The following is a 16220-nucleotide window of genomic DNA, read 5'->3' as shown; positions in this document are numbered from 1 at the left end:
TTAAACTGCCTAATGATTTCTTTCTGCTAATATTTTCTAATATTTTTCTGCTAATATCTTCAAATTGCTCATGTGTGCAACACATGTAACCTTACGATAGGAAAGCTTAACATTATATCTAGATCAAATTAAATTTATGACAATCAATAATAATTTTTAAATGAAGATTGGGTTAACTATGGGCATGAGGTGGCTGTTCCTGGCATGAAATGAGACCTTTGCCTTTACAACGTACACAATTGTTTAGAAGTTTTGGCCCTTCTTGTTTTCCACAGCAGATTGCCGTAAAAGCAAGCGAACCACTGTTTAAACGTTTTGACCCTTCTGGCGTTCCACACCGGATTGCAGCACAGGGCCGTGAACCTCAGAGCCGTCAGCCATGTTGTATTTCTGACAGCGCTTAACGCAACAGGTTGTCAATGTTTAAGGGAAAAAATCTAGCGCAACCTTCACCAATCTGGTTCATCGCTTTATATTCAAAGGACCTCGAAAGAACATATTTACAACTCTGTGGGATCCCACACAGTTAAAAATGTTTATTTGTCGCTGGTGATAGAATGTAAGTAGCAGCTGCTATTACTGACCAAACAGCTAGTTTTAGAGATGTGTATCATTAATACTGCTGTTACTGTGACCCAACAGCTTGTTTTAGAGATGTGTATCATTAATACTGCTGTTACTGTGACCCAACAGCTTGTTTTAGAGATGTGTATCATTAATACTGCTGTTACTGTGACCCAACAGCTTGTTTTAGAGATGTGTATCATTAATACTGCTGTTACTGTGACCCAACAGCTTGTTTTAGAGATGTGTATCATTAATACTGCTGTTACTGTGACCCAACAGCTTGTTTTAGAGATGTGTATCATTAATACTGCTGTTACTGTGACCCAACAGCTTGTTTTAGAGATGTGTATCATTAATACTGCTGTTACTGTGACCCAACAGCTTGTTTTAGAGATGTGTATCATTAATACTGCTGTTACTGTGACCCAACAGCTTGTTTTAGAGATGTGTATCATTAATACTGCTGCTTTATTGTTATTGTTATAGTCCATGCTGTCTGTTCACATTGTTAAACTAAATCATTACTATAGGCCTTCAGGGTGTTTGTTAACATTACAAACTAGATTCATTTCAAACAAGCAGCGTCAGTGTCTCAGGATTGTGGGGCCATAAAGCTAATAAAGCTGAAGTAAATTAAATTAAATAATTAACACCAGGGCCTTAAACAGTGCAGCTTCTTATGAGCGAAGTTTGTTTTGAATAAAACAATGTCTATAAGGAGCGTCACAGGGATTTAGTAGGTCTACGTGGATGCTTTGAGAAACCTGCTAGGCAGGTTGCAAACGGGTCTGACTGGTGTGTGTGTGTGTGTGTGTGTGTGTGTGTGTGCGGTTGCTAATCATGAATCTGTAATCAGTTAGCAAGTCTCTCGTTGATTCTGTAATGTAGTATTTGTTTTCCTCATTATATCATGTTAAAAGTGCAATTATTCTATATTTGTTCATTCTTACCAGTTAAAGTTATGTGAAAAATGTATGAAGAAAAACTAAGGAAATAGTTTAAGCCAGAGTCTCAGAACAAGTTTAGAAAACTGCCTTTTGGTCCTGAAGGTATGTATTTGGATTGGCATCTTGTCAGACTTTTAATGGACACACCAACAACATCCCTTTACATCCTCATGATTACTTGCAGGTTTATAGAGTAAATTGCCTTTAAAGGGTTAAATGGTTATGACATTCCTTGCTAATGGTCACTAGTTAGCATGTTAATGTTAGTCACCATTTAAAGTATTGGTTTGTTTAATAAAACAATAATTAAAATTCAAATCGTGTTCAAGTTGACAGTTTAACAATTAGATACACACACACACACATGTGTATGTGTGTATATATATATATATATATATATATATATATATATATATATATATATATATATATTTATATACATATTTTTTTTTTAGAATTTTGCCATTTTTCCTTCTGTAACTGACTGTATATGTCATTGCAAATTTCTATCTGTTTTGGTTTCTAAACATCCAGCAATAATTTTACAATCGTGCTAGTAGTTGGTCGCTTTGGTACCATTTAAGAATCCTAGCACCTAGAATGCTTTGCTTGTGGGAGTATACAAGTAAAGCTCAATGTCTGATGAGTGACATCACGCTGTATTCAATGGCACATGCAACTGAATGAATACCACAAGAGAAAGTCATGCTCTCTGTTTTCATGCTTGTTTAGTCTTTCTCACAATACATTGTGGATGGATATGAAGTATGGACAAAAATTGAACCTTAGATTTACAGCCTGTGGATTCACAGCTTGGATCCTTTGAGACCTGACATATAAGATGTGGTTTATGGGAATGATCTGTCAGATTATGACTGCCTTCTATGAGATAAGCTTGCGGGACAGATATAAAGTTCATTGGAGCGTATTTGGTGTTCACTCTTGGTAAGAATCACGGTGGTTTAAGATGCAATTTATAATTAGGATTGTAGATTAGATTTACACAGTGCTGGGTGATTCATGTTAGTAAACCTTTTAACTGGATGTAAGTGACTTAAGAGATTTAAAAGTGTATTGCTACTCTTAATGTTGTGTTGACAAATTGAAGCATAAAAAAGATACTCGCAAGTTTTGAAGAATATCCTGTTGAATTACTTTCTTTTTTTATTATTATTATTGAGCAATTTGTGTTAAATAATATTATAAATAATACTCCCATTATAGGGCTGGGCAATATGGCTGAAAACTGTATCACAATATCAGTGTTTCATATCGGTTGATATCGATAATTATTGATATTTTTTATGACCCATTTAAAATAAGGACCAGGAGAAAAATATATTACATTTTAACATTTTTATTTTAAACTTAACCTTCCTCTGATCATAATCCCCTCAGTTAAGACAGAAATGTCAACAACCAGGAAAACTCAAATAATTATAATGTAAACATAAGTCTAAAGTCACAATGAACACTTAACAATTATCTCTTAACATTTAAGGTGCAAAATGAAAGAAAATGTAAGAAATGCAAAGTGTTAAATATAAACATAGAGAAACCTGAGAATTTAGTGCAAGTTTAGTGCTAGGAAGTTCACTAGCTGTTGAACTGAATTGAATAAATAAAACTGAGGTAGACTGTGATACATCTGTAATATAAAAAAACAAACCTGATACAGTACAGTAACATTGTTTGAAATATAAAACCTGCAGAAATATGAAAAAGTAACTCCAAGTTATTCTTACTCTAATCATACTTGAAGTATGTTTAGCATAGTCTAACATAGTGGATTATGTCACATGACCTGCCAACCTTTACCATTTTATGCAGCTTCTTAATTCAACACAGAAATATGGGTGTAGGGCTGGGCGTTAAAGCGATAACGATATGTATCTCAATAGACATGTGATCGATATCAATAAAAAATGCGTTCGATAAAACGTTCGATTTTTTTTATTTTTTAGCACTATTCGGACGGGACTAGTTTTCCAAACGACGTTTGAGTTAGAATTTTTTCTAACTCTAGCACGAGACAACGATATGGTGCAACCTAACATGATACTGTTACATGATTGGCTGTTAGCGTGTCACTCCCTACGTTGCTAGGTTACCAGAGAGCGAGTGCCTTTGTTAATGCAACCAAACTTGCTTCGCAACCTCGGTTTTCTTCTGACAAAAGCACTATTCGGACGGGACTAGTTTTACAGGGGGTTGTTAGAGAAATTTCAGTTTCACAGACGTACTTTGTGATTTTAATCCCGTCCGAATCTGCCATGTCTGTCTTTTTCTCACACGACCTGTGTAAAAATTCCAGAGCAAATTACCTACTGTTACCTACTATTACCTACTGGTAGGCTGAGAAATCTAATCCCATCTGAATGCGAATGTCTGTGATTGGCGAAAATGTTTTTTCCAAAACGCGTTTTCTTGTCCGTTTTGGTCAACGTGAACTACCGTATTAACCCTAGCGCACCGTATTCAAGTTTATTGATCGGTCATATGACCGATCAAGTTTATTGATCGGTCATATGACCATACACAATCCACGCATCCTGGACATGTGGTCTTCTGCAACGCCCACATGTAAAACACAGACACTCCTACCTCCGTAATAAACACAAAGATTAGTCCCGTCCGAATCCATACATGAAATGACAGACGTCGGCTGAAAAAAAATCTAACTCAAACGTCGTTTGGAAAACTAGTCCCGTCCGAATAGTGCTAAAAATAAAAAATATCGAACGTTTTATCGAACGCATTTTTTTATTGATATCGATCACATGTCTATTGAGATACATATCGTTATCGTTTTAACGCCAAGCCCTACACCCATATTCCTGTGTTGAATTAAGAAGCTGCATAAAATGGTAAAGGTTGGCAGGTCAGGTGATATAATCCACTCTGTTGAAGATTATATTGTTTATAGATGATAAATCTTTTAGAAAACACAAGTCTACTAGACTAAAAAAAGAGAAACAAAATATGAAATGCAAAAAAAAAAAAAAACAAGCAACAACCAGTGAATTTGGTGGGTAAAAAATGCTTATTTAAACGCTTGTATTTAACATATGTAGGACTAAGGGTTGAGTGACCTAAATGTACTGTAATCCCAGAAAATCTGTAGTAGGAAAAAGAAGCAGCCAGAAGAAACAGAAGGGTGTGGTGGACTTCGTCAATGCAATCACCTTTGGTTCAATAGAGCCAGATTATAAATTTGTGCAAGCAGTGTTTATTTTATTCTGTTCTTATTCATGGCAGTGTGTAATCAGATATTAGATGACAGGTGAAGTATTAATCATTTATGTGCTCTTACTGAGGAGAAATGAGTTGGAGTTGTGCTGGAGAACATCAAGTTTGATTTTTTTTAAACAGTAATCTTATTAAAAATTAAAAAAAGCAAAATAACGAAAATAATAGTTTTTTTTTCAGCAATAAAATAAAATTTCTAAGATTTTTCCCTCTATCATAATGTAATTTATATTAAATTTTTACAATTTTTGGGTTATAGTTCACCCTGTGTAATTTCTGCTTTGTTGGAACGGGAGGGTGGGATGTGTTTATAAATGGCACCACCATTTATTTCTGCTGTTCTAGGCAACTTCATCGTTAAAACAAAGTGGTTGAACTCAAGCAAGCTGGCAATGGCATTGTGTATTTCAAATCAGTAAATCAGTCACAATGTTTACTTTGTTCTTTGTTCTGGTTTTATTCCTTGAACAGAGATGTTTTTAAAATTGCTTTTGTGCAGGCACAAAAAAGGCAGCAGTGTAGTGCAATTTGCTTGGTTTCACTCTTTGTATCTCTGAATTTTAGGTTGTACACTGTAGAACATTAGGCCTTGGATTTTAAAAGGTCATATTCAAATAAAATGTAAACACGTCAGGCAGACACAGGGTGGTTCAGGCGTTTAGTGTTACCTTATGCACGGTTTTTGGTCATTAGTTAGTGTAAACCATAGATTGTGTGAAATGAACTGCTGTATAATATCATCTGAGCAGAATCTGGGTGTCTAATGTCAAGTTATCATTCTTTGACTTTGCTCTTGATGTGTACATTTGTACACATTTAACACAATTATTGGCTGTACTGCTGGGTTGGGTGATATGCCTAAAATGTGATAGAGGATATTTTTTTTACATATCACATTGATGCTTAGACATAATTTTAAATGAATATGGGTTTAATGATACACATTATTCACAGTTGTTCACCTGGTAACCTTAACTCGTCAAAGAGCTAAAACCCCTGTTGGTGTAATTATCCCAACCTGGCATCCTGCTGGCATGAGTTCTTCAAAATCAACCTTAGAAACCATATTTTTATGAACATTTGCATTGCCACTGTTGAGATAATCAACTTTAAATGTGGGTAGTTTGCACATCTGTGTATTTAATAGAGGTCTCTTTAAAATCTCATTAGGTTGATTATGGCACTATGTAAAGGTGTACCTGTGAACCATGATGCAAATTATTGGCCTAATTCAGAGAAATACTGCAGTCATTTCTGAAAGTATGTATAAAATGCAAAAGTATTTGAACAACAAAGACCAGTTCTTTGTTTTGAAGAAAGTTGGATTTAAGAACAGATGAATGTAACAATATAAAATAAATTTATATTTAATATTCCTGATATTTACATCTAGATGTGTTATACAACTTGGAACATGGCATCATTGGTGGCTACAAAATCTATTCAGAACTTTACAAATACGTTTGACTGGTCCAAAAACTACGCAGTTTCTATCTAAGCTGCAACATCTATACTGAAATATCTGCCTCTCGATGATAATTATTACTACTCTCAGGCCAAGGTGGAGAGAAACTAGTAACCAAACTAAAGACATATGAAACAGATCGCTATCGTTTATTTATCCCAGCAGGCTTGTAGATGTCTGTCCTGTTGGGTAACATTCTGATTCCTGTCACCTGTCATTGGTCTGTTGTACTGCATTACACAAAATATTAGCAAATGCACAACTTGTAGGAGATGGAATTAGTGGTTATGATGTATGGTAACTTAATCCAACTAAAGTGACTTATATGCTAATCATGTTACAGACCTGATATCAATTACCTTAATTAGTTGCTAGGTGTTCTCCCAGCTGAATCTTTTCATATTTATTTCCTTTTTCAGCCATTTATTGCCCCATGCAAACTATTTTAAGATCTGTAGCAGGCATCAAATTTAGTGGATCAAAGTTTTTATTTTATTCAGATTTTTAAAAAAAAATGTCCCAACCTTTCTGGAATTCAGATTGTAATTGTGTCTTGTTTCGTAATGTGTGTTTCATGCTTGCCTGTTTTGTGTCCTATGAGCCTTAACTTATGTTGCCTGATTTTGGAGCAGAGCAACTAGAATAACTAGATTTTGGCAGTTTTTTCTCACCATTGTATTGATGCAACATTTTTTACCTGCTCAGATCAACAGATAGTACCATCGTCAGTTGTTAGTAGTTGAGGGGAACGGTTTCGGGCACAGTTGTTTATGGTAGTTTAGGGGTACAGTTTCGGGCACAGTTGTTGTTGGTAGTTTAGGGGTACGGTTTTGGGTACAGTTGGTGGTGGTAGTTGTACAGTTTTGGGCACAGTTGGTGCTAGTCGAGGGGAACGGTTTCGGGCACAGTTGGTGCTAGTTGAAGAGTACCACACAGCTGTGATGTACATGTCCAATCAAGCTATTGAGAGTTAAAATATTTCAAAGAAAAGCCTGTTTGTACTTTTTATGTTTTTCCTGTTTTCTCTTCCTTTCTGTCTGATTGCAGGATGGGGTAGGTCAAGATTTATAACATCTCTCTCTCTCTCTCTCTCTCTCTCTCTCTCTCTTTCTCTCTTTCTCTCTCTCTCTCTCTCTCTCTCTCTCTCTCTCTCTCTCTCTCTCTCTCTCTCTCTCTCTCTTTCTCTCTTTCTCTCTTTCAAGATGTGTGAGCTAGCAAGTTGAGGCAAGACCAGGACCACTTTTCCTGTTCCCTCAACCCTCCACCTGCAGACATGAATGGTAAGACTACAGTATAACTTTGTATATGTATATCTTTGTGTAAATAAGTAATGAATGAAAAGGATGCTCAAAATGACCTGCATTCACACAGAACACTTTTTTTTTCTTTTTTTTGGAGTACCAGTAAATATAGATACACGCAAAAATTAAGGGGCAAAGGAATTTCTCTATTTCTAACAAGATAACAATAAACAACAATAAAAAAATGCTTGTCTAACATTAAACATTAACGGCATTTGAGTGCTGCCTGTGGAATAAGCACTTCCGAACAAAACAAGTGAAACAAACATCTCTTTCATATATTTTGGTTATTAGACATTTTTATTTCTTCTAAAAGTTACATACAATTTTGCAAATTGGTTAATTATAGTTTTTAGAGGGGGGGGCACGGTGGCTTAGTGGTTAGCATGTTCACCTCACACCTACAGGGTTGGGGGTTCGATTCCCGCCTCCACCTTGTGTGTGTGGAGTTTGCATGTTCTCCCCGTGCCTCTGGGGTTTCCTCCGGGTACTCCGGTTTCCTCCCCCGGTCCAAAGACATGCATGGAGGTTGATTGGCATCTCTGGAAAATTGTCCTTAGTGTGTGATTGCGTGAGTGAATGAGAGTGTGTGTGCCCTGCGATGGGTTGACACTCTGTCCAGGGTGTATCCTGCCTTGATGCCCAAAGACGCCTGAGATAGGCACAGGCTCCCCGTGACCCGAGGTAGTTTGGATAAGCGGTAGAAAATGAGAGTGAGAGAGTTTTAGAGGACATGGTTGCTTAGTGGTTTGCATGTTTGTCTAATACTACTGGAGTTGAGGGTTTGATATTTGCTTCTGGGCATTCCATGTTTCTTCACCAGTCCAGAGACATGAGGAACACAAAGTGTCTGTAGTGTGTGACTGTGTCCTGCAATAGTATGGCACTCTGTTCACCCTCCTCACAAAATGGATGGATGTTAATTGGAGGACCTCATAGAGTTGAATTTAGAGTGACACATTTTGGAGATCCATACGGTGAGGTGTATCAGTTATCTACAAAATAATAAAAAGAAAGTGAAAGATTTGGCCACAATTCACAATGCTAACATGTTTCACCATCAAATTCATTTGCATTATGGACAAACCATTCCATATATTAAAAATAAAAAGAAACAGTTTTTTTTGGATAGTCTCATTATGTTGTGATTTAAATTATAGTAATACACAAAAACATACAAAGCATTCTGTGGCCTGCTCTGACTCCCATGGGTATAAAATGCAACAATAAGAAAAGATAGAATCTTTTAAAGGTGCCTTTGATGCTTTGCCCCCTAAAAAAATCCTGATTGATGCATGTGAAATAATATGCTTCTATTCATTTGGCACAATTGATGTGAAATGAAGGTCATCATATACTGTTTATCATATGGTACTGTGATATAAAAACAGCTTGATTTGCATTAATTGTGCAACGCTTTTTGATTAATCAAAATTGCTTCTCACTTTATTTTCTCATTTGTATTTTTCCTTGTATTCATTTTACTCAGGTGGCCGCAGTATATGGGCTATAAGTCCAGAGGAAAGGGACAAACATGATCAGAAATTTGACTCCCTCTCCCCTGTGCAGGGTTTTGTGACTGGTATGTATTCTGTAGGGTTGTATTGGTCATTGCTTTTAAGATGATCTTGCTATAAATGTCTGGCTCTCTTCGGGTCTGCATACACAAGGTGACCATGTGTGCTTACCTTGTGTTAGAGAAATGCAGAGATATGTTTTCTCAGAATTTGTTTCCTGCTGTTGACAAATGCTTGAAATCTTTTTGTATGTAGGGGAAAAGGCACGGAGTTTCTTCCTGCAGTCAGGCCTCCCTTCCTCAGTGCTGGCTGAGATCTGGTGAGTATTCTATGCTAAACCAAAATCTTTTAAAAAAGAAGAAAATTTTACATGTTGTTATGATCTGTAGCTTGTAACAGAAATGTAATCAGCCACCTCTCCCCCTTTGATTTGTACACATGGCAGCTTTTCACATTTTTGTTTACGACTGCAGAAGGAGCCACGAATATCTTGATTTGCTATAGGAGATTTTCAGCCTCTTCTGTTGTGTTTCTGTGTATTTCAAGCATTTTTGCATAGAACAAGAGGTTTCATACTTTGATTTATACTGAATTTGATTGATGCCCATGAGCGAAGCTGGGTCGTACAGATGGAGTTAAAAAAAATAGTGCCGGCCACCAGTTCTTTTAAAGAATCCGTAGATATTGCGCTGATGCAGCCAGTGTCTGTCCCTTGTGTTCAGACCCCAGCTTTATTCCTTACACTGACACCTGCTGACACGTGCCTTAGCATCAGTCATTGATTATTGATCGCATCTGCCAGCTGTCAGCAAGGAGGATGTCCAAATCAGACAGTGTCGTCAGTGATCAGTGACTGATGTTGAGGCATTGAGCATATATCAGATTTAGATTCTGACTTAAAAGTGGAAGACATGGCTCAGCTGAGACTTAAGTGCTGATGCCATGCAACTCTGAAGCTTTTCCTTTTCAGGAGATGAAAATGAGTATGCACTTGCAATGCATTAATCATTTTATTGCTAGCTTTGGAGTAGTCCCACGAATCTACAGAAACCAATCTCTCTGCATATAAAGCAAGTCAGACAGCTCAAGTGTGTCAAATGTCAAGTGCTGCGTGAGGGGGAAAATCAGCCCTGTGGAATGAAAATTTCCTTAAATTCTTTTAGAAATATTATGAAAACTAGATTACTGTTATAATAGTAATGTAATTTAAAGTCATATACATAAATAAATATAAATAAATATACATTTTCTTTTTAAACAAGGTAGCACATTTAAAGTTGTAGATTCATTCAGGAGCTTCTTTCTGGTAAGATTTTGGAGATGTATTGTATATCTCTGGTGCAGGGCTCTGGCTGACATGAACAAGGATGGAAAAATGGACCGCCTAGAGTTCTCAATTGCCATGAAGCTGATTAAGATGAAGCTGCAGGGCCAGAATATTCCTACAGCTCTGCCTATCATCATGAAACAACCACCAGTACCTGCTCCTACCATGCCACTTACACCACTTAGTAAGTTTCCAATGTGCCTTTATTTTGAACAAAATGTGTTTAAAATGTATCATAAGTTTGTGCTTATTAGGAATAGATATGCTTTAAGTAGTTCATATTTTCAGCCTTCTCTAATGTGATTTTTCTATGCAAGTACAGCATTATGGCTGCATAAAGCATGGTTACTTCAACAGTACATTGATAATAGAACCAACATATTTTTGTCGGCAGCATTGACATTGTTGTTAAACAAACTGACTGATTCCTTTCATTTAGTGGGTATGAATATTTAGGTACAGGTACCATTTTAAAATAATATTTCTACTTCATAATTTGTTTCTTTTTTTAAGTCTATATGATTTCAAGGATTGTTTGTTCATATTGACTTTGAAATTAACTTTTGCACTGTTTGTCAAGGAATGGGATCCATGCACAACATGCCCATAGTGCCCACTATGCCTGTTCTTACACCTATGCCGCCACCATCTGTAAGTCCCATGCAGGGCATGACTCCCATGATGCCCAGTGGATTGACCATGCCAATAATGGCCACCATTAATGCTCCTGCTTTTGCCAATGGACCTGTGGGAATAATTCAGCCCATTCCTGGTTCGCTTATGAATGGTATGTAAGAATCTGAACCACCACAGTACAGTTAATAACACATGGTTGCATATTTAAGCATTTAAGGTACTAAATTGTCTTTACTTTTTTGTATTTATAGCTCTCCCACTGAACAGTTACTTCACTTCCTCTCCAATGGGTTTTTCTCCCACTCCTAAGACATCAGGGGTCCTGGACCTGGGTTCAAGCAGGTGAGATCTAACAGTGTGATGTGCACAGTGACTTGTGATGGACTTGGTATAAACATGCATGTGTGTATGTTCTGGCTATGTATGTTTGTTATTTTTCGAATAAAAAACAAAAATAGCTGTGCATTGGATTGACACATTTATCTCTCTCCCAGCTCCAACTCTTCTTCCACATCATCTTTAGCCAGTGGCATTTCTCAGAGCAGCCCCACAGATTGGGCTGTGCCACAGGCATCCCGACTTAAATACAGACAGCAGTTCAACAGCATAGATAAGCAGATGTTTGGCTACCTGTCAGGTATGATGATAAACTACTTTACATAAGTGTGCTGAGGTTTCAGCATATTAAGGTCTCATATGCAAATGTGTTTTAACAGGCATCCTCTTATACTTAAATGCCTATGTGCTTGCTCCTGTTTCTCAATAAAGCTGCTAGTTCCATCCTGACACATATAGCTCCTCGGTAGAACATTTTGGAAAATGATCCATATTCACATATCCATATTTTCTTTTTTCTCATGGCTAAAACTGACCATGAAAAGTGTAATGGTCATTTATCTTTAAGTGCATTATTTACAGTCATTTCTTGTCACAGTGCTTAATGCCTTTAACTTTAATTTTTTTTATCCACCTTTGTACGCTGAACAGATTCAAAGTACTATACAAGTCTTGGGCACATGTAAAGTAATGATGTAAAGCAAGAATTTAATGGTTTTCTACATTCAAAAAACAATAAAAAAAACTTTTTTTATTATTATTATTTGGGATAATAACCCTTTGTCTTGAATAATGTGAATTTTGTCTTGAATTATATATATTATAAAAACAAGCATCTAGGCATGCAGACTGCTTCTACAAGCATTTGTGAAATGGGTCGCTCTCAGGAGCTCAGTCAATCTAAGAGTGGTACCGTGATCGGATATCACCTGTGCAATATGTCTATTTGTGAAATTTTCTCACTACTAAATATTCCATGGTCAACTGCTAGTGATGATATAACAAAGTGGAAGCAACTGTTAGTGAAGTTATAGCAAAGTAGGAACAGCTGCAACTCCTTGAAGTGGTAGGCCATGTAAAAATCACAAAGCGGGGTTAGTGCATGCTGAGGCACAGAGTGTGCAGAAGTTAATAGCTGCAGACCTTCAAATTTTGGAGATTATGGTATTACGGTCTGGGGTTGTTTTTCAGGGGTTGAGCATGGCCTCTTAGTTCCAGGAACTCCTAATGCTTCAGCATACCAAGACAGTTTGGACAGTTTTATGCTCCCAACTTTGTAGGAACAGTCTGGGGATGGCTCCTTCCTGTTCCATCGTGACTGTGCACCAGTGCACAAAGCAAGGTTTGGTGTGGAGGAGCTGGCCTGCACAGACTCCTGACCTCACCCCGATAGAACATCTTTGGATTAAAAGACAGCGAGCCAGGCCTTCTCGCCCAACATTGCTGCATGACCTCACAAATGGAGGAATGGTCACAAATTCCCATAAACGCACTCCTTCCCAGAAGAGTTGAAGCTGTTATAGCTGCTAAGTTTGGGGCAACTCCATATTCAACCCTACAGATAAAGAATGGGATGCTAATAAATTCATGTGCATGTAAATGTAGACGTCCCAAAACCTTTGGCAATATAGTGTATGTTAGTCTATAGTGGCATGTGAATTGTGGACATATCTCATACCCATTCTTTGTAATTTAAGAGGAAGTTGCTTTCTTTATATTTCTTTTTTAATTTATGTCAATCCTTACAGTAAGAGTTTTTTTTAAGATACTTATTGCTTTTACTGACATGTTTATTATGGCTCAGTTTCAGACAAGTTTTGTTGCAACAAATGTAAATTCAAATTCAAAGGTTAAGTTTAAACATTAGCATTCATGTGTAAGTATATTGTTAGAACTTGTTAGGTATATTTGCAACTGTTTTTGGTCAGTGTCTGTCTAGACAGAAAAAGCACATAATCAAATTAGTGTGTAGTTTTAATTTAGATTTTTAATTCCTTGCACTTTTATGTTTTCAGGCCCCCAAGTTAGGAATGCAATGGCTTCAACATTGTTAAGTCAATCCCAGCTAGCCAGTATTTGGTTAGTATCTTTTCTATTCATGTTTACATTTAGAATTCTGTGTTTATGATCACAAGAGTGAAATTGTAATTGATATTGCTTTTTTGGGGGGGTTTATAGGAACCTAGCAGACGTTGATAAGGATGGTAAACTAAAGGCAGACGAGTTTGTTCTGGCCATGCACCTGGTGGATATGGCTAAGGAAGGACAGGCTTTGCCTCTTGCTCTTCCAGTGGAGCTTGTACCCCCATCACTCAGGTACAGCAATATTTTGGCAGGTCATGTCAAGCCCCAGTTTCTCTTCAGATTGTTAAAAGACTGTGTTTTGCCCTTAAGAGTTCAATTTAATGAGCCATTATTTATTAAATTTGCTCTCAGGGGAAATGTTGGTGATGCACTGAATGGCTGCACCAGTTCATCCATCTATGCATCACTGGCTGAGGAGTTTACTGACGTTGATCCACCACAGAAAGCCAAGAGTAACTGTAAGGCTGCTCACCACACCCAAAACCTGCTCTGTACAAACACCTCAGTACCTCAGTCTTACATTCCTCCCATTTTCTAAATACTCACATACAAAATGTGTTGTGAGTGAAGGGTATTCTAAACATATCATTATACATGATCACAATGTTTCTTTATTTACTACCATTAGATATATTGGAGCACTATACTTACTAAACTAATGAAAAGGAGATAAGATCTATGCATAGCTTTAGGGGTCTGCTTTAATTATTATGTTGATGAAGTGTTCCTAAGAAAAGTTAATGTTTGTATACATCTTTATACAGTGACATTTGAGGACAAGTTCAAGAAAAACCAAGAGCAAGGAAATGCAGAGCTGGAGAAACGGCGCTTGGTTTTAGAGGAGCAACAGAGACGTGAGGAGGAAAGAAGAGCGCAAAAGGCACGTGAGGAGCAGGAGAAAAAAGAAAGGGAGGCACGTGAACTGGAGCTCAGGAGGAAGAGAGAGGAGGAGAAGAGACTTGAGCGACAGAGAGAGCTGGAAAGGCAGAGGGAGGAGGAGAGACTCAAAGAGCTAGAGAGGAAAGAGGTGACTTGATTTTTCTGGACTTAAGACCAATTGTGTCTTCATGTAACAGATAAGACTTTCATACTGGCTATGGGAAAAAGTTGCATGTAGAAAGTGTCACTCTTCCTTAATAGTTTTTGGTAGAAGCCATTAGAATATTCAGCAATTTCAGAACATAACTTTTAAAATCTTTATAGCAGAACATACTTATTCTTACTTCAGGAGTTAATATTTTAAATACCCTCACAGGCAGCTAAGAAGGAACTGGAGAGGCAGCGCCAGCTTGAGTTGGAGAAGAGGAAAAAGCAGGACCTCCAGAACCAGAAGAGTCATGAGCAAGAGGTCATCGTTCACTTGAAGTCAAAGAAAAGTAGACTGGAGTTGGAGCTTGAAGCTGTGGTGAGGCGAGATGCACCTTAAGGCCGTTGTTGTTTGGTTATCCATCTAACAACTTTAACTTGTAAAGCTATAAGTATATATGTTATGAACTACTGGTAAAATACACATTATTTAGTTCTTTATCAGCCAATTATATCTAACTTTTTATCCTTGTCTTATTTTAGGGCAGCAAGCATAAAGAAATATCTGAAAAACTGAGAGATGCCCAGGCCAAGACGAAAGTCCATAAAATTGAATTGGATCATATCAACCAGAAGAGAGATGGACAAATAATAGAAATTAACACATTGCAGCAGCAGTTTGAGGTGTGCCCTAGTACCTATATCTACCTGTTATGGACTATTTTTCCCCACACTTAATTTTTCATCACCAGACTTAATTTAACCCACATACTATCTTTTTTTTGACATAAGCCAAATGAAACAATAATCACAAAGTGATCTAGCTTGTGGGTCTGTTTAGGAGTTGCAGAGGAAACTTGCCCAGTTGACTCCAGAGCAACAGAAGCTGAATGAGTTACTTCGAAATATGAATCAGAACAACATTCTAGGTAACATGCTTTTTACTTCTTACTTGCAAAACTTATTACAATAACTGGGCTAATTTTTCTGCAAAGGTTCTACAGTTTAATGAACTCAAATCTACAGCGTTGCTTTGCTGCTGTGGTTCTCAACCAGTGGGGCGCGCGAGTAGGCTACAGGATGGGAGGGAAAAAATAAAATCTGGGGAAAAAAAAACTTGTTACTTTTTTTTTATCACTAAACTACTGTCATCAAAAGTTATCGTTTTGTATATACATAACTCCTGAATAAAAATTAAAATGTGTTTGGGCTGGTTTGTTGATAGTGAGCGCGGAAATACAGGTGAAAAGCGGTTTTATAAAGCGAGTCATTGAGTCGTTCATTCAAACGATTAGTTCAAACGGCCGATTCATCAAGAATGAGACAGATGTTTGCGAATGGGTCATTGAATCTTTGACTCAACCGATTCGTTCAAATCACTGAATCATTCAAAACAAGATTGAGTGTTGCTGTGAGACGCGCTATGCTGTGATCTTTGTTTGGATTCATCAGATCTATTTTCGCTGCTAAAATAGACCAAAACAGTCAATATTTCGTCTAAAATGTAAGTGACTTGAACCATATAGCAATAGCCTGGTAATGATGATAGGTCTACTACTACTCATAGTAATAGTATCTGTCTGTCTGTCTGTCTGTCTGTCTGTCTATCTATCTATCTATGCATGCAAGGTGGTGTGGGGGGGCCCCAACTGCAATGAACCTGCTTTGGGGGGGGCCCAGCTTGCAAAAGGTTGAGAACCCCTCCTTTACTGTATGTTAAGATATATGCTTTCTAAGAACATTCTAGCATGAATGTTCATAGAT

General features: G+C 37.3%; 1 protein-coding gene across 1 annotated transcript in view; it reads left to right on the top strand.

The window, feature by feature from the left end:
- The first annotated feature begins 345 nt into the window (after nucleotides 1-345).
- Nucleotides 346-16220, top strand: part of itsn2b (intersectin 2b) — a 37259-nt gene continuing 21384 nt past the window's right edge. The window contains exons 1-15 of the mRNA XM_060880337.1: nucleotides 346-559; nucleotides 7431-7508; nucleotides 9019-9111; nucleotides 9302-9365; nucleotides 10391-10557; nucleotides 10954-11160; nucleotides 11261-11351; nucleotides 11504-11646; nucleotides 13361-13424; nucleotides 13524-13661; nucleotides 13782-13888; nucleotides 14195-14457; nucleotides 14686-14835; nucleotides 15000-15140; nucleotides 15298-15385. Of these exons, the coding sequence (XP_060736320.1) occupies nucleotides 7502-7508; nucleotides 9019-9111; nucleotides 9302-9365; nucleotides 10391-10557; nucleotides 10954-11160; nucleotides 11261-11351; nucleotides 11504-11646; nucleotides 13361-13424; nucleotides 13524-13661; nucleotides 13782-13888; nucleotides 14195-14457; nucleotides 14686-14835; nucleotides 15000-15140; nucleotides 15298-15385 (1723 nt within the window). The 5' untranslated portion in view covers nucleotides 346-559; nucleotides 7431-7501. The remainder of the gene's footprint in view (nucleotides 560-7430; nucleotides 7509-9018; nucleotides 9112-9301; nucleotides 9366-10390; nucleotides 10558-10953; nucleotides 11161-11260; nucleotides 11352-11503; nucleotides 11647-13360; nucleotides 13425-13523; nucleotides 13662-13781; nucleotides 13889-14194; nucleotides 14458-14685; nucleotides 14836-14999; nucleotides 15141-15297; nucleotides 15386-16220) is intronic.

Source organism: Tachysurus vachellii, chromosome 10, assembly GCF_030014155.1.
Source record: "Tachysurus vachellii isolate PV-2020 chromosome 10, HZAU_Pvac_v1, whole genome shotgun sequence".
In the NCBI taxonomy this organism is placed as follows: domain Eukaryota; kingdom Metazoa; phylum Chordata; class Actinopteri; order Siluriformes; family Bagridae; genus Tachysurus; species Tachysurus vachellii.
The sequence above is the reverse complement of the archived record's forward strand: the minus strand, read 5'-3'. Positions and strand labels throughout refer to the sequence as shown.